We start from the raw sequence: 23,397 nt of genomic DNA on the forward strand, positions 1-23,397 counted from the left end.
AGAGCAGTGAGGAAGAAATATATTGGAAAATTACCCTGTTGATTAAGAAAAGGGTGATTGTTATGGTTGAATTTAATTATGATAATATAGATTGAATGAAGAGATGATATATGGTAATATAGATTGAGAGAAGAGATGGATAAGAAAATGAATTTCTTGAGTGTTTGAAAGACCCTAGGTTGCATAACAGGAGTACAATAAGAATCAAAGTGTCTCAGTATTCGATCATCCTATCAGAGGATGATGTAGGGTGCCAAATGTACCTCCAGTTGGTGATAGTAACTTTGAAGTGAGTAGTGTAATGGCCAGGCATATGACAACTTCTGTGAGAAAGGGATATGTGGAACTCTGTGGTTAGTGATTATGGCAAATTCAGAATATAGCTTGCAGCTATATCATGGAATGAGGAATTGGATGGAAATGCGATCAGTGCCTTTGGCCCCTCATGAATTATATGGCAGAGCTGTCTGAATGTATTCCAGAGGTCAGGAAGTTAAATAAGATAAATGCAAAATAGATGCATGAAGAGGTAAGGTATGCAATCTGGAAGAAAGCATTATGGAGGCAGAACAAGCTGAGTGGTAACAATCAGTTTCATGTGGAGTATGAAGGGCAGGTGAGAATGGTGATGTGCTTGATAAGGGTAGCAAAAAGTGTATTATGAGCAGCAGTTAGCTTTTTTGGGAGGGGAAGGGGAATCTCCATGAAGTTCTTTTGATAGGTGGCCAGCAGAAGAAAGGATGATTATATCGGTTAGTGAAGATGATAGAATGATAACCACTGTGAAGATATAGCTGAGATATTAAATGAGCAATTTGTAAAAATATTTCATCCTCATGAATGTGTCATACTGTATGATGACTCACATTCACACGTTATCTCTGATCGTGAGCAAGCAGAGAGATGTATGGGAATTGAATAAACTCTATATTGAGAAGTCTGTAGATTTTGATATATCACCATATATTTTGAGGAGATGTTCCACGTCGTTAACAACAGTTAGTGCATAATTTTAACGAGTCTTACATTATGCCAACTTCCAAGAAATGGAAAGAGGACAAAATTATTCTGCTCTGTGAGAAAGGTGATAAGACTAAGGTCTGTAATTATAGGCCTGTGTGTGTCTGGAGTTGATAAAGTGTTAGAGAGGTAAGTGGGGTATACCAGAATTGAATAGATAACAATGGCATACTCTTTGATGGACAGCATAGGTTTTCTGATGGAAGATCATATTTTAGCAATTGACTTACTTATAACAAGGTGACAGATGCATTGGACAAAAGAGATGCATATGCATTTGTTCATTTAGATTTTGCAAAGGTCTCTGATAGATTGCTACATGACAAACTGGTAATTAAATTGGAAGAGATAAGGTTGGATAATAGATTAGTGTACTGGATTGGAGATTAATATCTATTAGGAATTAGCAACTTATATTTTGGGGAAAGTGATATCCTGCCCATAGGTTTTTTTTTTTTTTTTTTTTTTAGCTGTTTAATTTGTATGTTAACAATATTGGTAATTTGTAAATGATGCAGAATTAGGAAGAATTATAAGTAGAGCTAATGTGCATGGGTGGTCTGAAAAGTTCTCAGCCTCGACCATAAATGGCAACACTGTTGGAAAGATTTTTTTTTTCAAAGTTGGTACATCTGTCATAAGCATCAGTGTGAAATTGCAAGTCATTCTATCAAGTAGTTTTTTTTTTTTATACAGCTGCCTGAAGCCAAAGTGTTGTCTGTATCCCTTGAAATGGATAAAATTGACTATCATGTAGTTATAAAATGCTTTGTAAAAGACGGTTTAATGCCAAAAGAAATTCATCTGAAGTTGATAAAAGTTTATGGGCACTCTTTTCCTTCATTTTTGACAATTAAGAAATGGGCTTCTGAGTTTAAATGTAGTCATACCAGCCATGAAGATGATCCACATGAAGGTTGTCCAAAAAGTGAAATCATTGATCAGTGCACGATATGGTATTGGATGACCAGCGTGTCAAAGTGCATGAAATTGCTAAGACTATAGGCATTTCAAAAGAACATGAAGAATTGCAAATGAAAAGATGGGTGCCACACAGATCAAAAACACACTTGCATGAAAATCTCTGATAGTGCTTGAAGCATTTTATCAAGAACAAAATTGATTTTATTACTATGTATGAGACTTGGATTCACCAGTACACACCAGAATCCAAACAGCAGTCGAAAGTGGACAAAAGCCAGTTGTTCAGCTTAATTATCTTGAAAAGGGTAAAACAGTAACCGGGGAATATTATTCCAGTCTTTTAACTAGACTAGATGAAAAAATTCGTGAGAAAAGACCCAGTTTGCAGAAGAAAAAAATCATCTTTCATCAGGACAATGCACCTGCCCGCATTGGTGTTTTGGCAATGGGAAAAGTAAGGGATCTGCACTACGAATTGTTGGAACATTCACCCTATTCCCCCAGATTTGGCTCCCTCTAACTTCTATATCTTCCCGAAACTAAAACTCTTCCTCGCTGTTAGCGTTTTTCTTTGCATCAAGAGATGATTGCAGCTGTAGAGGGGGTATTTTGCAGATCTTACTGAAAACCACTACAGGGATGGGATAATTGCACTGGAGCATCCTGGAATAAATGTATTAGTCTTAATGGAGATTATGTTGAAAAATAAAAATAATTTTGAAATTATAAATTCGTTTTTTCATTGTTAGGCCAAGAACTTTTCAGACCACCCACGTACAAGACAACTTGAATAGATGAGGTGAATAGGGTTGCTGGTGTTGCAAAAATATAAGGCTTAAAATTTGGGAAACAAAGATAGTATAACTGTATATACTAACTGTATCCCCACTAACTGTATACTCTGGATGCAGAGTATACAGTTAGTGGGGGATATCTTGAAGAGATGAGGATCTGAGGGTGATTTTGGATAAAGGCCAAAAATTTTGAGAGGGTATCACAGCATATTATGGCAATGATGCAAAGAACACTGATATGTAGAAGTATGGATATTATGGTCCTGTTGTATAAGTCTTTGATCAGGCTGCATGTGAATTTGTGCATGGATTTAGTGACCTGTTCCAATCTCTATCCTGTCAAAAGGATAGAGATTGGAAAATTCCAGTGATTAAGTAAGATAGGTGGTTTTTGTTTCTATGGAATGTTGAGTATGAAGACAGATTGAGGAAATGCAATTTGCAGAGTTCAGTGGATAAGAGCAGTGGAGGAAGAAGAATAAGATTTAGACATTTATGTATCAGTCATATTTAAGATGTTTAGGGCTCAAATTAATGTTAGTGATGTGTTTCATAAAAGAAGGAGATTTGGGGAAGAGCAGGTAGCACCCTGGAAACTACATAAGGAATGTTTGGGAGTGGAATTGAGGAATAGGTGTTTAGCATGGAGAGTAGTGGGTGATTGGAATGAATTGATTTAGAGTGTGGTGACAGTAAATGCTTTTAAGGCACATGGTGAGCTGTGTGTGTCACAGTGGGATCTCCCATAATAAGTCTTTTGATGGAGATCTGATGGATCTCTGTCAAAAGATTTGATAATAAAATCTTGATTCTGTAGTACCACCAAGCTGATGTATGCTATTTTCTGAGATGCACTTCTTTGAGTTATATCAGGAAATGAAGATAATAGCTGGTCTATCTTGGTAATATTTGCATTAAATGTTTGTCATGACTTGTATAATCGAATGTACATGGAGATCATGGTAAACATGGGGATCATGTTTAGTAACATGATCCCCATGTTTTAGTAGAATCCTTTGAAATGAATAATTCTTGTTGCCATCATTCCTGTTGTATATGTATTTATGCATGGGAGAGGAGAGAGATATATCACTGACTGATAATGAAATAATTTTCAGGTACCTGCAGTACATTTATGTCCTTTACCTGTGGCTCTGGCTTTCTTTCATCGATTAGTTGCTTTATTACACTGTTGTGTTCAAGAAATGTGTTTGTTGCATCCTGAGAAAGATTCCTTGATTACAGAGACTAGTAAGTACTCCTGTTTTCATTATGATAATTTATTTTTTGAAAGTCATTGATATGAGACTTACCCTGATAATTAGAATACTAAAAAAAACATTTCCGATACTTTTTACGTGGCTGTTGTATTCTAACTTTAAAAGAAAACAATTTTTCTCGCTGTGAAAGCAGCAAAGTCAGCATCTTGTGCAAGGATAGCATGGGAAATTGCAGGAATAAAAAAAAATCGGTGGGGGATGAAACATGCTATTGTGTTTGTATACCACCGTGAGAAATGTTAGAAATAGAGGGGCAGAGTTTGTGGCCTTTTATATTTGAAGTGAAGTTGAGATGAGCAGGAATTTGGGATATATATATATAGTATAGAGGGAGGTGATTCTGAAATGTTCAGGTAGTAAGACTGATGAGTGGCAGGGAGATGACTTTAACTATGGAAGCATTGATGTGTGATGGGAAATAATGTGTGAATTAAGGAGATGAATTCCTTGACCTGCTTAGGGATAATGACCTTACACACATATGGTAGATGCAGCATATTGAACAGAAGTATTGGATTGAATAATATCTCATTGTAATATGAAAGTTTTTTCCCACTTGGTTATAAATTAAATTAAAGATGCCAAGAAATTATATTCTTGGCATCTTTAATTTAACTAATGATAATAGAAGTCACCATGATGCCACCCATTGGAAGATTTTCATGTGGGATTACTGCAGAGACTATGACAAACTATGAAAATAGATTGGCTAACTGTAGCATAATTAGGTTGAATAAGAGAAAAATCATTAGTGCCTGAGACGTGGTTTGAGATCAGTTAGAAATCTCAAACCAGGTCTCGGGATTTATCCATTTCACTCTAAGTGCAAGTGAAATGGATAAATCCTGAAATTATGCAATAGCTAGAGAGAGAGAGAGAGAGAGAGGGGGTATAAAGAATAGAGTACTCATCAGTGGTATGAGGTGTATAAAGCACAGGTTAGGAAGATGATGAACAGCATAAGGAAAGATGTTGTTTATTAGAGAAAGTGGGATGTGAAAGGAGAATTTCTGAGGCAGCAGAGTGTAATCCTAAAATGTTATACATTTATGTAGCTAGTAGAAGAAAGAATAAATGTGGTAGACTGACTTTAATTACAGGAGATGGTACATCTGCTGAATATATACTGGAAATGTTTTATTGATTCTGTCAGTGTAACAGTGATATGGAACAAAATAGAAAGCAGAATAGACTGGTACTTCAGGAATGCAAAGTGTTGAAAATTTAATTAAGTTTGATGTTAACAAAGCTGCAGAAATGGGTAGGACATCACATATATTGACAAAATGTGCAAACGAGCAGACAGTGCTCTTGACATTATTCAACAAAATTCTGTCAAGGAACAGTCCCATGGAAGGGGGAAAGAAAATAACATCACTATATAAGAGATTGAATTTAAGTCACAGATGATAAACTATAGTCCAGTGAATTTATTAACATTTGACCTCCATAGAGTCAATGAACTCATCACAGGTCCACACTTGTGCATACAAAAGGATCATTGAACCCATTCAGAGTTTCTGCACTTGTCATACTATTGGTAAGCAGTTGAATATCTCCAATTAAACATGGTCCTCTTATGTCATTAATATACAAGTTAATAATAGCCTAAAACAATTATGCATCAATTATGTTTTGCTCTAATAACCAAAAATTTGTCTTCATGCTCTGTGGTAGAGCAAGGGCAACCTCTTATCAAATGTCTGGAACATGTTCCATTTTTTTGAAACACTGCCCAGAGCTTGGATACAATGCTATGTGAAATTCTAAACTCTCTGGTAATAAATATAAGAAATTCTGCGACCTTCTTCAAGCTTTCCAATAATTCTTCCTTGCTTGAAATCATCTAGATGTCCTCGCATTACAAAGGCATCCAAGTTTGCAACTATATTCCCACGAAAAGCTCTTCCTTCAAACACAAATTTGCTTAGTGCAGCCTTCTGCCTTTTATCCTGTTGAGTGCTTCCACTTACCTCTTTGCATGCATTTCAGAAATTTGAATGTGTACATGCTTTCTACTTAAAATCATCAGTTATACAAATTGCCACAAGCTGATTGTTCTGAATTTGTGGTTGTAATTTTCAGAAATAGTGTTCGTCCTTTGGTTTTGGACACAGTGTATATTGATGTGGCAGATGAGTGTGACTGTCCTTTCAATGTTTCTAAGTACAAAGGCATGCACTTGGGCCAAAGAAGACAGAATCTAGACCAGTGATGGTGAACCTATGACACATGTGTCAGTACTGACACACTTGAGGGTTTCAGGTGACACACTTTGGATGTGGAAAAATATTGGTATTCTGATGAAAGAACTGCAATAAATCGTGTAAGATCGCTCTCAGTTAAGGCGAAAGTTGGTTTCGGTTCATTGAAAGAATTATATTTTATAGTTAGCCTATTTTATTTTGTAGTTAGCTTATTTCTATTTTATCTTGTAACTAGCCTATAAACAACGAGCGTTTTAAGTTTGTTTTCTTTCTTAATTATTATAATTTTTGCATAGTCATATGATATTATAAAAACTTACCAAAATTATTATCAATATATGATACAAACTTATAAAAATTATTATCAGTATTATACGTTACAAACTTATAAATACGTGCTTTATATATTATAAACTTAAAGTTTTCATTTGACTTCTGTGTGAAATTCGTTCATGCATGCATTCCAAGTCTCTCGAATAAGTAATACAAGTTCTAAACATATTTAAAACCGCTTTAACAGAAAATATAATTCACAGCATTAAATATTGAATTTATCTGAGTAAATAATGAAAACATTTTTATAGTTACAATAAATTCAGTAAATTTTGTTAAATAATGCAAATCACAACAAAACTATAATACTAAATAGCATTATAGAGACTAAAATGTAACAAGGTTGCTACGAACGTACCGGTAATTAATCTGGCAACCCTAATGAAAGAAGTTGTGGTAGTCTTGCATGGTCTGCCACTTAAGTAATTTGAGTTGCTGGTGTATAATTCGTTTCCAGTAATTGTAGTTATTAATTATTGCTGCTTAATTACCACTGTATATAATTGTGCTCTTTTTTAATTTGTGAACCCTTTTACAATGGCAGCTAGCACTAATAAAAAACTAAAATTATCACAGAAAGGAAGTGGAAGAAATTTCCAAGATGCCTCAACTGAACAACGTGGTTTTATTGATAGAAGCGATAAAGTTCTCTGTAAATTGTGTGGTGAGCTATCTGTGAATAGAACTTGGATCGTAAGAAGATATTTTAAAACTAAGCACAAATGGCTCCTAGAAAAAACTTTTGAAGAACGCAAAGAATACATATCGCAACATCTAAAACTGGCAGAATCACAATCAGGGATTTCAATTAAATTTGTTTCCGGACCTTCAAATTTAGTATCTGCAAGTTACAGTATTTCACATACTATTGTTGAACATGTCAACATCACCACAGTTAAAGATTGGCCATCAACATAAGAGGCCTGAATGCCAAGGAAATGCAGCTAGCTGAGGAATTAGATAAGTACCAGATCGACACAATAGGGGTGACTAAAACAATAAATAAAGATATGGTGAGATCGTTTTCAGCAATAAATACAAAACGTTATATTCAGGCAATGACAATCAAGGAAAAGAAGGAGTAGCCATAGTATTCAACACTAAATACTAGGCTAATTTTCTTGAATGGCAGGAAGTCTCAAGTAGAATGATGTGGGCAAATATGAGAATGGGGAACTGGACAATGAGAGTTATTTGTGCCTTTGGTCCCACAGAAGGTTCTACTAAGGTAGAAGTGGAAGAATTTTTTGATGCTCTAGAGAAAGCAACTGACACAATGAAAAAGGAAAAGTTGGTCCTTGTTGGGGATCTAAATAGCAGAGTAGAAAATGATTGTCAGACACAAAATATTTTGGGGAAATTTGGAGAAAAGAGCAAAGCTAATAATAATGGCAGCCTGTTGGATTTCTGCATAGGACATGGACTGGTTATTACTAACACCATGTTCCAACATAAAAATGTGCACAAATTCACATTGAGAGAAGAAGCAAGGAATAAGAAAAGTTTCATTGACTATGTTATTGTTGATAGTGATGTTTTCTCCATGGTGCAGGACACCAGAGTGTACAGATGATTTGAAATTGAAAGTGATTACTATTTATTCTTGAGCAGGATAAAATTGGATTTCATATTGAAAAGAATAACGTGTAAAAAGGTTTTAAAGCGAATAAAAGTTGAGCAGCTCTCAGATGTGAACTGTAGAGTAAAATATACAAAGATTATTGAAGAAAAAATGAAAGAGTTAAAAACAGGAATCAAACCTTGGAGATTCGGTGGCAAACTCTGAAGAAAACATTGATTGATTCTGCCAGACAGGCATGTGGTGAGGTTGTCTGTAAGGATAAAAAAATCAGAACTCCCTGGTGGACACAGGAAGTTAAACAGGCAGTGAAGGAAAAGAAGAAAGCATATCAAAAGTTCCTGGCAAATAAGTCAGCTTGTGCTCTTAGAGAATACAGAGACAAATGCAAGAATGCTAAAAAATGTGTAAAACTAGCTAAACAAAAGTCATGGGAAGACTTTGGCCAGAATATAGAAAATAAATATCAAGAAGGTGGCAAAATATTCTGGAGGTTGTTGAAGAAGCTTAGGAATGGAGGAAAGAGTGCTGTAAAAGGAGTTAGAGATGATAAAGGTGACATGAAAACAGGAGAAAAAGATATCCTTGAAGTATGGAGTAATTACTTTGAAAAACTGCTAAATGAAACAAGCAGTGATGACAGCACAGTGGTAAAAAAACACTGACCAGGCATGCAGTCAGCAATACATATCCATATTTGAAGTATAAAAAGCCAAGCCACCAAAGGCTTGAAATGTGGAAAGGCAGCAGGAGTAGATGATATTCAACCAGAAATGCTGAAGTATGGTGGTATAAGAGTCTTACAGTGGCTGGACTGCATAGTTCAGAAAGCCTGGACAGAGGGACAAATTCCCGATGATTGGAGTAGAGCTCTCATAGTACCCATATATAAAAAGGGAAATAGAACTGCATGTGAGAATTACAGAGGTATTTCCCTACTGAGTGTTCCTTGCAAGATCTATGCAAGTATACTATACTTGAGAAACGGTTGAGAAGAATTGTGGAAGAAAAGCTTGGTGAAGAACAAGCTGGATTCAGGCCAAACAGGATCAGATCTTCACTTTACGACAAATAGTCGAGAAAGCATGGGAATATAATAAAGATCTGTATTTAAGTTTTGTCGATTTGGAAAAGGCATATGACAAGGTGCCAAGAGAGAAGCTATTCAATACGCTGCAGTTATATAGCGTCGATGGGGCATTATATCAAGCAATACTTAGTCTTTATTTAAGTTGTAAGTCAGCAGTTAGAATTGAAGGAAGTAGAAGATGGTTTAATGTTAAATCTGGTGTGAGACAAGGATGTACATTATCCCCTCTGTTATTCATTATCTATATGGATAACATTATGAAGGAAAGTGGTATTAAACATGATATCAAAATTGGAGATGTTAATGTCAGCTCTTTGCTTTATGCAGATGATGTTATACTTCTAAATAAATCCGCTACAAGTCTGCAAGATTCTCTGACTAAATTGAATAACTGTTGTAATAGATATGGTATGAAGGTCAGCAATAAAAAGACAAAGACAATGAAAATAGGCAGAATCATTGAAAATATCAACTGTGTTGTGAATGGAGAACCTGTGGAACAAGTAAAACATTTCAGCTATTTAGGCACGATTTTTGCTGAAGATGGTAAATTAAATATAGAAATAGACAACAGAATCAGCAAAGCTGGTATGGTGGGAAGTCAATTGAATAAATTCATATGGAATAAGAGAGAAATTAGTCAGAACACTAAATTAGCTGTATACAAGACAGTGTTCAAACCAGTTTTAACTTATGGATCTGAGAGCTGGGTCAGAAGTAAAAACACTTGACCATAGACTAGAGACCACAAATATGAGAGTCCTGAGAAAGATTAGTGGCGTGAACAGATGGCATCAATGGCAATATCATACTAAAAATGAGGATATTAGAAAAGAACTTGACATTGTCAGCATCCAGGAATGCATTAGCAGAGCTAATCTCAGGTGGTATGGTTACTTAAACCAGCAAAGGTTTAAGTAAAAAAGCCAGCAAAGGTTGGTCGATTGGTAGAGCCTCTGCTACTAATGGCTCAGTTAAGTAAGCTTGAGCGCGGTTAGTAGTTGGAAGGGGACCAATCGTTCGATGCTGTTGGCACACTTTCACTCGATGAGTCTTTGGACTCCCTGGAGGTGTCAAATAATAATAATAATAATAATAATAATAATAAACAGAATGGGAGAGGAAAGATTTGCAAAACAAGTTTTCTCTGCCAGGTTGGCAGCAAAACGACCTAGAGGAAGACCAAGATATAGGTGGATTGATACGGTACAAAGTGCCTTAGACGATAGAAATATAAGATCTGATAATATTGGAGTCTTGACAAGTAACAGACTGATTTGGAGGAAAATTGTAGATAAGAAATTAATAATGATGTAATTTTTTTTCATGTAGTACTACCATATCCTGTACACCCCTTGAGGGTACATGGCAGGAATTTGATGATGATGATGATTGTTGAACATGGGAAACCACTTAGTGATGGTGATTATATTAAAGAAGCTTTCGTAAAGTGTGCACCATTTTTATTTGAGGACTTTCATAATAATAATTATTATTATTATTATTCCGAGTAACTCCAAGGAGTCTAGAGACTCATCGAGGGAGGCCCTAACATCATGTCAAGAACAACTATTCAACATTCACATAGTATCTATCATACCTCGCCTTGAACTCATTCGTGGTCGTAGCACCCACAACAGACTCTGGCAGCTTATTCCACTCATTCACCACTCTCCAACTAAAAAACCTAGCTCTAACACCCCCTGCTAACCACATTCTTGCCCATCTTCTATGTATGGCCCCTAGTCCTCCCACCACCAGTCCTATTCTCAAAAATATCTTCTGGATTAATCTTATAGAAACCCTTCAGTAATTTGAATGTCTCAATCATATCACCCCTTTTCCACCTATCGACCAATTTTTGCAACCCACAAATCTTCAACCTGTTCTCATAAGGTTCATTCCACAGACCTGCTATCATCATGGTCACTCGTTTCTGGATCCTCTCCACCTCCTCCCCATCAAGAAGAAACCCTGGCACCTATGTCTGGGCACAGTAGCCTAGATGGGGTCTTATCAAGGCTCGATACAGAAGAACAATAACTTGTTTGTCTCTGCTTGTTAAAGTATTTTTCAGAAGCCAAGTGATTTGATGAGCTGATTTAGCCACTTTTGCAATGTGCGCCCTAAACTTCAATTCCCTATCCACCAACACTCCCAAATCCCTGGCCTCATCAATCTCCTGGAGTACAGTTCCACCAATGTGATATACTGCTGCTATTCTTTTCACCCCAAAATGCATAACCTTACACTTTGCCACATTAAATTGACATCCATTTTCCCTAGCTTAGTCCTCCAAACTGTCCAAATCATCCTGTAAAATTTTGACATCCTGTGCACTCACAATTCTCTACCCAACTTTGCATCATCAGCAAACAAGTGAACACTTCCTCTCAGATCCTTTCCTACATCATTGATGAACAAATTGAAAAGTAGTGGTCCAAGAACACAGCCCTGCGGCACACCACTAGTCACAAGCCGTCTTTTGGACTCAACTCCTGAATAAACCACTCTGGTATCTCTCCATCAACCACCCTCCTATCCATCTTACCAACCCTATATCCATCCCCATCTGCTCCAGTTTACTGATTAGAGTTCCATGTGGTATCCTGTCAAAGGTCTTTGCATTGTCCAGTAGAATCGCTGTAAAACCCATTACCCTTATCCAGTTCAGCCATCACTGTGTTAGAAAACGTGAGCAAGTTACTGAGGCATGATCTACCCTTCACAAAACCATGTTGTCCCCCATACAATATCCCATTTTCATCTATCCAATCCTGTATTATTTTCTTGACTAATTTCTCCAAGAATTTCTCTAATTTCTCCAACGATTCCTGATATGCTAATCAGTCGGTAATTTACAACAGCAGTCTTGGAACCTCCTTTATGCAGTGGAACTATTTTACACTCTTTCCATCCCCTCAGGACTAACCCAGATTCGAGACTCAAATTAAACAAAATGGTCAAGGGTACTGACAATTCTTTAGCCGCTTCACGTACGACACGATAAGGAAGCTGTTGTAAAGCGCATGAAAGAGTTGCCATTAAGTAGGAATACTATTAAAGAGAGTTATTATCAATGAATGCTAGTATAGAAAATCAAATACAACAAGACTTGAACTCATGCCATTGTTTTTCCATTTGTCTCGACGAAACTACAGATATTACGTCACCAGCTCGATTGGCTATTATTGCAAGGTATGTTCACGGTGATTCTATGCATGAGGAATTGATAAAGTTAGAAAATTTTCCTCAAAACACGACAGGTAAAGACATATGTGACTGTGTTGTTAAATTGTTCCGTGAGAAACAGATAGATTTATCGAAAATATTTTCAATTACAACTGATGGCATGCCTAATATGGTTGGCCGTTATGTCGGTTTTATCAGACAATTTACAGAATATGTTGGTTATTCCCTGGTTTGTTTCCATTATATTATACATCAGGAGACACTGTGTGCAAAATCAGGCTTAAAGGATTTGGATGATGTGATGAGAATTGTGACAAAGGTAATTAATTTTATTGCTGCCATGGCTTTAAACAAATGAGAATTTAATTCACTTTTAAGCGAAGTTGAATCAGTGTACAATGGTCTATTAATGTAGAATAATATTCGATGGTTGAGTTGTGGCCAAGTACTTGAACGGTTTGTTGAATATTTAAATGAAATTAAATTATATTTAAATACAAAGGGCATGGAGCATGAATTTTCTCAGTTGAACGATTCTGCTTGGCTCAGTAAGCTGATGTTTTTCATAGATTTTTCATTGCACCTGAATGAACTTAATATACAATTGCAAGGTTTCGGAAAATCTGTCGATGTTATGTTTGGCACGATCAAGAACTTTGAGAATAAACTCAAAATATTTCAACATGATTTAGAAAGTGACAATTTTAAGTATTTCCCAAGAGTGAAAATTTTTTTTAACGAAACCAGCCCCAAAAATCGTGAACAGCATATCAACCAATCTATCGAAGTTCTAAAGTCAGTAACGAGCAGTTTTCTTTTAGATTTGAGCAATTTCGAATGTTGGAACAAACAATCTAATTCATAAAGTATCCTGATGAAACATGGATCTTAAATTAGATAGCTTTGAGTGGTTGGATTTAAAAGATCTAGAAATGCACCTATCTGACTTCCAGTGTAATCCTTTCTGGGAAAGAAAGTTTATTGCTCTTAGAAATGTATTAGAAGAACTTGAGCAGGACTGTCTGCATGATACTGTGTGTAAAAATTCAGACTGTGAAATTCTAAGCGTGTGGAATAGCCTTCCCAAAAACTTTCATGCTCTTAAAATCTATGCTTAAGCTCTTCTAACAATTTTCTCTTCTACATACTCTTGTGAAGCTCTATTTTCTGCCTTAAATAATATCAAATCGAAAGGGAGAAATAGATTGAGCAATGATTTGAGCGCTGCCTGTGTAGCATTAAAATGTACACACTATAGCCCTTCTATAAAGCAATTTTCTACCAGTACTAAGTAACAGACAAGTCATTAAATGTAATGTAAGTTTGTAATTTCACTTTATTAAATTAATTGTATAATATGAATTCATAGATTTTATATCAATCTCCTATTAAATAAATAGCCTAATATTATATGTATAAGTCACCATCTATGATTATGTAGTTAAATTTATAATGCATGTATGCAAGTGGCACATCAACAACGTCAATATTTAAAAAAAAAAGATGTTTTACGCACCTCGGTAAAAAGGTTCGCCATCACTAATCTAGACCAAGGGATTTGGGGATGTTGGTGGATAAGGAGATAAAGTTCAGATAAACACATTGCAAAAGTTCTGAAGGTTAATTAGAAAATTTTCTGCAATGATGTAAAGGATCCCTACAAACAGGAATAAAGAGATGGTGCCACTGTATGAGACAGATATTTTCAAGTGGATATGTGAGTGATAACAAAGTGTGTGTGTGTGTGTGTGTGTGTGTGTGTGTGTGTGTGTGTGTGTGTGTGTGTGTGTGTGTGTGTGTCAAGGGGGGGGGGAAGGTGTCAGAGAGTGTGTGTGTACTGGAGCAACAAGCATCTCAAGTTCTGGCATGTTCAATACAAGGACAGAATATGCACATGTGCTCTACAACGCTTGCCAGATAAGAGGAGAAGAGGTGACATGATTGAGAACTATATTATTGTTATTATTGTTAATATGGGTATCTCCATGTAGTAAAAGACTCATTGCAGGAAACCCACACTACATATTATTCACACAATACCTATTATGCCTTCCCTCAAACTTATTCACTGTTGGAGCACTCAGAACCACCTCTGACAATCCATTCTACTCATTCACCACTCTCCAAGTAAAGAACCTAGTCCACAAACACTCTTATTAACCACATTCGTAGACAACTTCCAGGTATGATTCCTTGTTCTTCTCCTCTTCCACTCCTCATGTACTGAAAAATTTCTTTTTTGTCAATCTTATAGAATCCCTTTCATAACTTATAAGTTTCTGTCATATCCCTTCTTCTCCACCTGTCAGCTAAACGCTGCAACCCATACACCTTTAATCTTTCCTCATAGGGAACATTTTGCATACCTCTTACTAGCTTGGTCACTCATCTCTGAATCTTGTCCATTACTTCCTGATCCCCCTCCCAAGAAACCCAAATGGCTAAATTTATGCACAGTAGTCGAGATGTAGCCTTATAAAGAGAGATAATAACCTCCCTGTCATTACTTATCAAAATGTGTTGTTCCTCAACATTCAAGTATTCCTGTAAGTTATTTTGCCAGCATGTGCTATATGTTCTCTGAATTTCTAATCTCTATCCATCATCACTCTCATATCCCAAACCTCATCAATTTCCTGTAATCTAGTACCATTAAGATGATACAAAGTGTGTAATCTTTTCATTCCAAAGTGCTTGCATTACCTTACATTTTGCAGCATTAAATTGATAATTGTTGTCCTTGCCCCACACTGCCAATTTATTTAAATCATCCTGCATTATATCTACATCATCTTTATCAACTATTGCCCTCCCTAGTTTTGCTGCATCACCAAACAACTGAATATCCCTCCTTGAATTTTATGCTATATCATTAATGTACAAATGAAAAAGTACAGAGCTCTGGGACACACCACTACTGCTATATGTGATGAGTTTGCCATGTTTTATTATGTCAGATGCCTTTGTGCAAAGTTCAGTAGTATCATGGTGTAGCCATTTCCTTTATCCATTTCTGCCATCACCTTATTATAAAGTGATTAAATTACTAAGGCAAGGCCTCCCTTTTACAAAGCCATGTCATCTCCTACAGAGTATCATATTCCTTATTCATCCATTCCTGAATTTTACCCATAATAAACTTTTCCAGTACTTTAATTTGCTCCTTTTGTCCTGGAGCAATGGCTTAATGCAGGGGTCAGCAACCTCAAATTCGTGGGCCACATTCAACTTTTATTTTTAATAATCGGGCCGCAAGCATTTAATTAATAGAAAATAGTGAGTGAAAAAAATACTTTAGTTATCAATTTTTATTATATCAATCTTAAAACACACAGAAATATTTAAAGTACGAGAAGTATGTCAGGTTGGTGCGGGAAATGTACAGAAATGTGAAGACAAGTGTTCGGACCTGTTTGGGACAGACAGAAAGTTTTCAAATAACAGTTGGCTTGCATCAAGGGTCAGCATTAAGTCCGTTTCTGTTTAATATTGTGATGGAGGTAGTAACAGAGGAGGTGAGAGAAGATGCACCTTGGACAATGTTGTATGCAGATGAAATCTTGCTCTGTGTAGATTCAAGAGAAGATGGAGAAAAGTACTGGAAGTGAGAGGTATGAGACTGAGCAGAAGTAAGACAGAGTATATGTGTTGCACAGTGGGCGACAGACAGGAGACAGATCTGGAGCTTAAAGGAAATGTCATCGGGAAGGTGAGGGACTTTAGATACTTAGGTTCAACAGTGGAAGAAGATGGAGGAGCTGAGAAGGAAGTGGGATGCAGGATACAAGCGGATTGGAGGAACTGGAGGGAGATGGCTGGAGTGTTATGCGATAAGAGGGTGCCAATCAATCTGAAAGGCAAAATTTATAGGACAGTAGTGAGGCCAGCTATGACATATGCTATAGAAACTGTGGCCCTGAGGAAAAATAACATCAGCAGGATGGAAGTAGCAGAGATGAGAATGCTTAGGTGGATGTGCGGTGTGACTAGAAAGGATCATCTGAGAAATGACTATGTCAGGGGAACAGTGAAAGTTATGAACTTAGGAGCGAAAATACAGGAGGCAAGGTTGAGATGGTTTAGTCATGTGATGAGGAGGGAGGACGAATATGTGGGAAGAAGGGTCATGCAGATGGATGTGCAAGGAAGGCGGAAGCGTGGGCGGCCAAAGAAGAGATGGAGGGAGCTGGTAGAAGAGGACTTGAAGATGAAGAACTTGGATGTGGTGACAGCCCAAGACAGGAAGGTGTGGAGGAGATTCATAACAAACAGTGACCCCACTTAGGTGGGAGAAGCTGCAGAAGAAGAAGAAGATATGAAAAAACGAAAATGAAACTCGATGAAAAATTATTATCACGTAAAAACAAAGTAATGTAGTTTATGCATCACAATATGTGTGTCTCTCTGCTCAGTGTGACTTGTGATTGTTTTCCCTTAGCCAAATTATCTAGATCCACTTAATAACCTAAGGTTAAAATTCGAATCGAAGCATGCAAATGTTCATTAGTCAGTCGAGAAGAAAATTTTTTTTTTCTAAAACTCATGGCAGAAAATGCTTGTTCTCAATGTATGTGCTTCCAAAAGCGACTATCATCTTCTTTGTGAAAATGATTAAACCTTCACATTTTTTTGTAAGCATCGATAAAACTTTTGGATATTTTCTAATGTCGTACCAAACCGACTATAGACGGTTTGGTACGTCATCAATATCAACATTAAAAGGGTGCAAAAATAATCGCATTTTGAAGCTATTTTTATGAAATCCATAGATCTTATTAAAAATTCCGTTTGTAAATCTTCAGTAATACCAACCGATGCGTGCAAAAGACATTTTGTGTTTGCCATCCAACTGTAGATGCAGATTTGCAACATATATATAATGATGTAGATTTTCTTCTATCATATATTTTTCAACAGACATAATTTGCCTTCAAAGAGGTTTTAGGTCAGAAAACAGTTCGGCTAGTAATTTACCTTGGCCCTGCAGGGTCAAATTAAGTTCATTATGGTAGTTGTAATGTCTAACATGAATCCAAGAGACATAGTCCATGTTTTATCCGATAGTTATGGGACAGTATTTTTGTGTTCCATCATGAAAATACTGTATCTATTTCTTCACATAAATTAAAAAATCTTTTTAGCATAGCACCTATACTTAACCATCCAACAGTTGATGATGTCCTCTTGAATGTCCATAACGTCTTTTCTTGATGATAAAATTTTCCTGGCCACATGCCATGTAAGTATGGTCAACCTTTTATGGGCCGCCAAAAATGCATGTTTGAGCCACATGCGGCCCGTGGGCTGCCAGTTGCCGACCCCTGGCTTAATGTATTAAATCTATTAATACATATCCATACTTGAAGTAGAAAAAGTCATAAAAACCTGAAATGTGGAAAGGCAGCTGGAGTAGATGAAATTCAACTAGAGATGCTCAAATATGGAGGTAAAAAATTTTTGCAGTAGCTGCATTGCATAATTCTGAAGGTCTGGTCATAGGGTCGAATTCCAGAAAATTGGAGTAGAGCTCTCATAGTACCCATATATAAAAAGGGAAATAAAACTGATTGTGAGAATTACAAAGTTATTTCTCTACTGAGTGTTCCTGGTAAGATTTACTCAAGTATACTTGAGAAACAGTTCAGGATTGTGGAAGAAAAGCTTGGTGAAGAATAAGTTAGAGTAAGGCCAAATAGAGATTGTTGGGATTGCCTTTTCACTTTAAGACAAATAATTGAAAAAAAATCATGGGAATATAACAAGGATTTGTATTTAAATTTTGTAGATGTGGAAAAGGCATATGACAAGGTGCCAAGAGGAAAGCTGTTGAAAATGCTCCAGTTATATGGTGTAAATGGGACATTATATCAAGCAGTACATAGTCTCTATTTGAGTTGCAAATCAGCATGTAGAATTGAAGGAGGCAGGAAGATGGTTTAATGTTAGGTCAGATGTGTGACAAGGGTGTATATTATCTCCACTGTTATTTATCCACAATCATCTATATTGATCACTTTATGAAGGCAAGTGGTATTAAATCTAATAGCAAGAGTTAAAAATTAAAGATGCCAAGAAATTAAATTCTTGGTTTAATCCTTTATCCAAGTGTAAGCAAAAAAAGTTTGCACGTAAACTTACTTCACAAGCAAACTTTGCTTACACTTGGATAAAGGATTAAACCAAGAATATAATTTCTCGGCATCTTTAGTTTATAATATAACCAAGTGAAAAAACTTGGATATCAAGAGTGGAGATGTTGGTCTTAGCGCTTTACTTTATGTAGATGATGTTATAAAATCAGCACAAGTCTGCAATAAAATGAATAAATGCTGTAATAAATTTGGTATGAAAATCAACAATAAAAAGACAATGAAAAAGGTAGAAATTGAAAACTTCAAATGCATCCTGAATGGTGATCCTATAGAACAAGTAAAACATTTTAGCTATTTAAGCACAATTTTTTGTGATTGATAGCAAACTAAATATGGAAATATACAACAGAATTAGTAAATTTCACCAAGTGAAAAAACTTTCGACAACTAACTCTGATCCATAGTATTTTAATAATGTGTGACACCTTTTTACTGCTTAGATATGGGAAATATATGACTTCTGCATTACTTCAGCCATGGTATCACTTCTGAGTCTGGCTCCCACTGATGAGACCTTAATAAATGTTGAAACCAGTCTGAATAGTGGCTCTTCACATAATGCATGGGTGTGTACCCATGAGGATGTGTGCTTTGATGGGATACTAAGGCAATTAATGTGAAGTAATTAGCCTCTATATACAAATAGCTGCTTAGTAACGAAGATGAAGTCATCTGCGAACTGTATTTGCTTACCAATTATATATTTGGTTTAATCCTTTATCCAAGTGTAAGCAAACAAAGTTTGTGCCTGAAGTATTTTCAGGACTGGGATAACTCATGGTAAAGGTGGAATAAGTTCTGATCACTTGCCTTAGTATCTCCCATAATGCAAAGCACATCTTCTTGTGGACATGTATGATACTATGCATGAAGGGAAGGGCCACTACTCAGACCAGTTTCGACCTTTATTGAGGTCTCATCAGTGGGAGCCAGTCCATTAACTATCTCTAATCCAGAGAATTTTAATAATAAGGTATAATAATAATAGAAAGAAATTAGTCAAAATGCTAAATTAGCTGTATACAAGACAGTGTTCCAATCAATTTTGACTTATGGATCTGAGAACTGGGTTAGAAATAAATCACTTGATTAAATACTGGAGACCTCTGATATTAGAGTTCTGAGAAAGATTAGTAAATTGAACAGATGGCATCAAAGGCAGTATCATATTAAAAATGAAGATTAGGAAAGAACTTGCTATTGTTAACATTCAGGGATGTGTTAGTAGAACTACTCTCAGGTAGTATGTTCACTTTAACAGAATGGGAGAGAGGAAAAATTATCAAAATAAGTATTCTTTGCCAGGTTTGCAGGAAAAAGCCCAGAGGAAGACCAATATGCAGTGGATTGATACAGGAAAAAGTGCCTTAAAAGACAGAAATATAAGATCTGATAATGTTAGAGTCTTGACAGATTAATTTTGTTAATTGTAGTTAAATGTTGTGCTATCATTCATTCATATCATATCCCTGTTCATTTGCCTATCTGTCCAGTTTATTCAACTCCTCTTGCAGGTCTACCACATCCTGCACTATTACTAATAACCCTCCCGAGCTTCACATTATCTGCAAACAACTGAATATCCCCCCTGCAGTCCACTGGCAATGTCATTGGTGCAAAGGTTAAACAATACAGGTCCTAGTGCTGAGCTCTGTGAGATCCCACTTGTAACCTTCTGTTTCCTTGATACCACTCCCCCATACACAACTCTCTGATACCTATCAGATAGCCAACCCTGAATCCACTTCACTAACCTGACATCTAAACCCATGTGCTTCAAATTAAATATCAGATTATATGGCACCCTATCAAATGCCTTTATAAAATCCAAAAAATTGGTAGAATATTCCTTTCCTTCAACTGCTCTTGTCACTTTATTATAAAAGGCAGTCATATTACTAAAACAATAATGTCCCTTAACAAATCCATGCTTGCTGGCTCTCAGAGATAACATTACCATCATCTGCCCAATGCTGTAAATGATCCCTCACTAATTTCTCCAGAATCTTAACAATTACTAATGAAATGCAAACTGCTCTATAGTTTAACATTTCCAGTCTGCTACCACCCTTATTCAGTGGCTTATCCTCCTTCCACTCCTTGGGCACATTTTCCATGGGCCAACCTTCATTGAAAAGCCAGGTCAATGGAGCTGTAAGTTCTTTAGCACATTCCCTAAAAATGTGTGGCAAAATCTCATCCAGACCCATTGCTTTATTGACATCCAGAGCACTCAGTATTTGAAACACTCTCTTTCACTTTTAAACCTCGACCCTTCTCTATCCCTCTGGTATTAAAATCTACTTCTCCAGGATGAAATACCTCAATAAAGTGTTCATTGAACAAATCCACTGTGTCCTTTGCATCAGTCACTCTTCCCATTTTTATCCAACAATGTCATTCTTCTACAATCATTGCTCTTCCTGCTTGCCACATAGCAAAAGAATTCCTTAGGATTTTCTTTGGATCTTGATATTGTTTGTCATCCACTTTACACCAAATTGTGTCCTCTTCTTCACTCATTAAATATAGCTTACTATTGCTGCTAACAAATATTCCTTCATAATTTCCCAAGCACTAATGATATCTTGCCCTTCCAATTCCTCCCTCCATGGAACTACCCAAAGTTGATATCTAAGACTGTTATAATCACCCGTCTTATAATTCCTGATATATTCCCTTCTCTTTGATACTCCTGCATGCCTATTCATCTTCCAAGTCAAAACCACATGGTCACTCTCTCCAACTAGGGAAATACATGCCATCTCAGTTATAATAAGCTCTTCTGATGGTATGACCAAATCCAAAACTCTTGAACCTTGTGTTCCTTCTATTACATGTTGCCTAAGACATTTGACCCTCAAGAATTCAAGAAATTACAGTCCCTTATTACTACATGCGTTTTCCTCTTCCCAATTTATACTGCCATGGTTAAAATCTCCCATAACAATCATTCTTCTTGCACTTGCCAAGTTCAACTGCCTAAACATTTCCTGCTCCTCACACTCTGTGCTCCTTGGCTTGTAGCAACACCTCACTAAATATGCCTTCAAAATCATTAGTGTTACTGCCATCCAATTTATCAGCAACAGTACTCCACCACGTTTTCCCTTCCTATCCTTTTGAAAAATGCTGTACCCTGCTACTTTTATTCCTGTTATTATATCATCTTCCGTCAACCATGTCTCAGAGAATCCAATAATCTTCGCACAGCACCACCAATTCATCTCCTTTATTCCGAATACTCCTGGCATTAGTGTAAAGCATAAAAATGTCACTGTTTCTATACTTATCCTTATCCCTCCTGACACCTATTCCTCTGGCACCTATTCCCATAAGAGGCCACCCCTGCTACCATCCAGGTCCACCCAGGTGCGTTATTAAAGTTACCTCAAGAGCTTGCTTTGAATACAGTAGTGATTGCACTGCTGTATTGGTTGGGATATTTTGCAAGGGTGTTATAATCTGAGAAAACTTTGGTCCCAACATGAGCACAATTGCTAATGAGGGGTAGAACAAGATAATTCCATTATACCTGGCCGGAGCTAGGACTGAAGCCACAAATCATCAATCAATCAGCATCTGAAGTGGTCATTATGGTGTTTTTCATCCTGTAAACTCAAGAAAATTGACCATATTACCCACATTATTTCAGACAATAATATATCCTGTTATGGTTAGGTACCAAGAGATGGCAGCACTTGTTTGCTAGTCTCTTCATCAGTGGCCACCTATAATTAGTGATAGACATGGGCCAGCTATCCGCTACTGGTGAAGATTGATCTGTCCACTCAGTCTCCAAAAGCTAGATAAGGTTTAATGACCTCACCTACTCCCTATAAGGAAATAAAAGGTGTTAGGTTATTTATTTTTTAACGCGCTTCCCATTTTCTACAAACATGCACTCCTCAGTCTCTCACCTGCCACATTTCTAACTGCCGGGATGAGTACATACCACAAAATTCTGTAGTATGCAGTGTAATAGCATAAAAATAGCATCAGAAAAACTCATTTGGAATTTAAAGTAAAATACAGTGAAAAAAATGGTTTAATGAAGGATGTGAAGTGACAGTAAAGGAAAAAAGACAGAAGTAATTGGCTTAATAAACCATCTGATATCCATGTTGTTTAGAGATACAGAGCAGAAAGGAAACCAGTGAAATAATCAGACAACAGAAAAGTTTTATACAAACAGATTGAGGAAATCCAGAATTAATAAATAGTTAAATAACCAAAGAAAATTCTCCTCTCTTCAACCTGGAACATAACAGACCAAGATGCAAAAGTCTTGAAAATAAAATCCTTAGAAAAGTCTTCGGACCTGTAAGAGATAACAGGTGAATGGTGAGGTTTGATAAAAAGTAGTATAGGAGAAGATCATTGCAACAGTGGGAGGATACCATCCAAAAAGACTTAGCTGAAACAGGAATCCTGGACTGGAAGAACTCAAAACAGAAAAGAGTGGAAGAAGTTAATGCTTACATCCAAGAACTTTAGAGGTACAGTAAGCTAAAGATGATATTTATTGGGGTAAGGGTAGTACTTTGTCTAATTCTCATTCTTAAAATAGTCTCTCAGGTTTGTAGTGACTTTTCTGCAGCATTTTCTTCCATTTAATCCTATATTCCAAGTTATGCAAAATATTTACCGACACTCTTCAGTAACCATAATGATGAGAGCGAATGCAGGTTTTAGATTTTTCAAAGTGGATATAAATATCTGCTTGTTTGATAGACTTTGCAGGCACACAGAACTTTATACACTTCATGGTGTATAAATGAATGAAGTTTGTCCTTAGGAGACTGGATGAAAATTGCTAGTTATAT

The 23,397-nt window shown here is 36.4% G+C and overlaps 1 protein-coding gene across 3 annotated transcripts in view; it reads left to right on the top strand.

Annotated features, from left to right (window-relative positions):
- The window catches only part of LOC150108890 (E3 ubiquitin-protein ligase RNF123-like), a 660,886-nt gene that overhangs the window by 414,569 nt on the left and 222,920 nt on the right, over window positions 1-23,397 (top strand). For all 3 annotated transcript variants that reach the window (XM_090410696.1, XM_090410708.1, XM_090410702.1), the window contains one exon: window positions 3,857-3,989. In XM_090410696.1, the coding sequence (XP_090266822.1) occupies window positions 3,857-3,989 (133 nt within the window). The remainder of the gene's footprint in view (window positions 1-3,856; window positions 3,990-23,397) is intronic.

The sequence above is a fragment of the Typopeltis vanoorti genome, chromosome 2 (assembly GCF_054136105.1).
Source record: "Typopeltis vanoorti isolate ZY-2024b chromosome 2, IOZ_Tvanoo_1.0, whole genome shotgun sequence".
In the NCBI taxonomy this organism is placed as follows: Eukaryota; Metazoa; Arthropoda; class Arachnida; order Uropygi; family Thelyphonidae; genus Typopeltis; species Typopeltis vanoorti.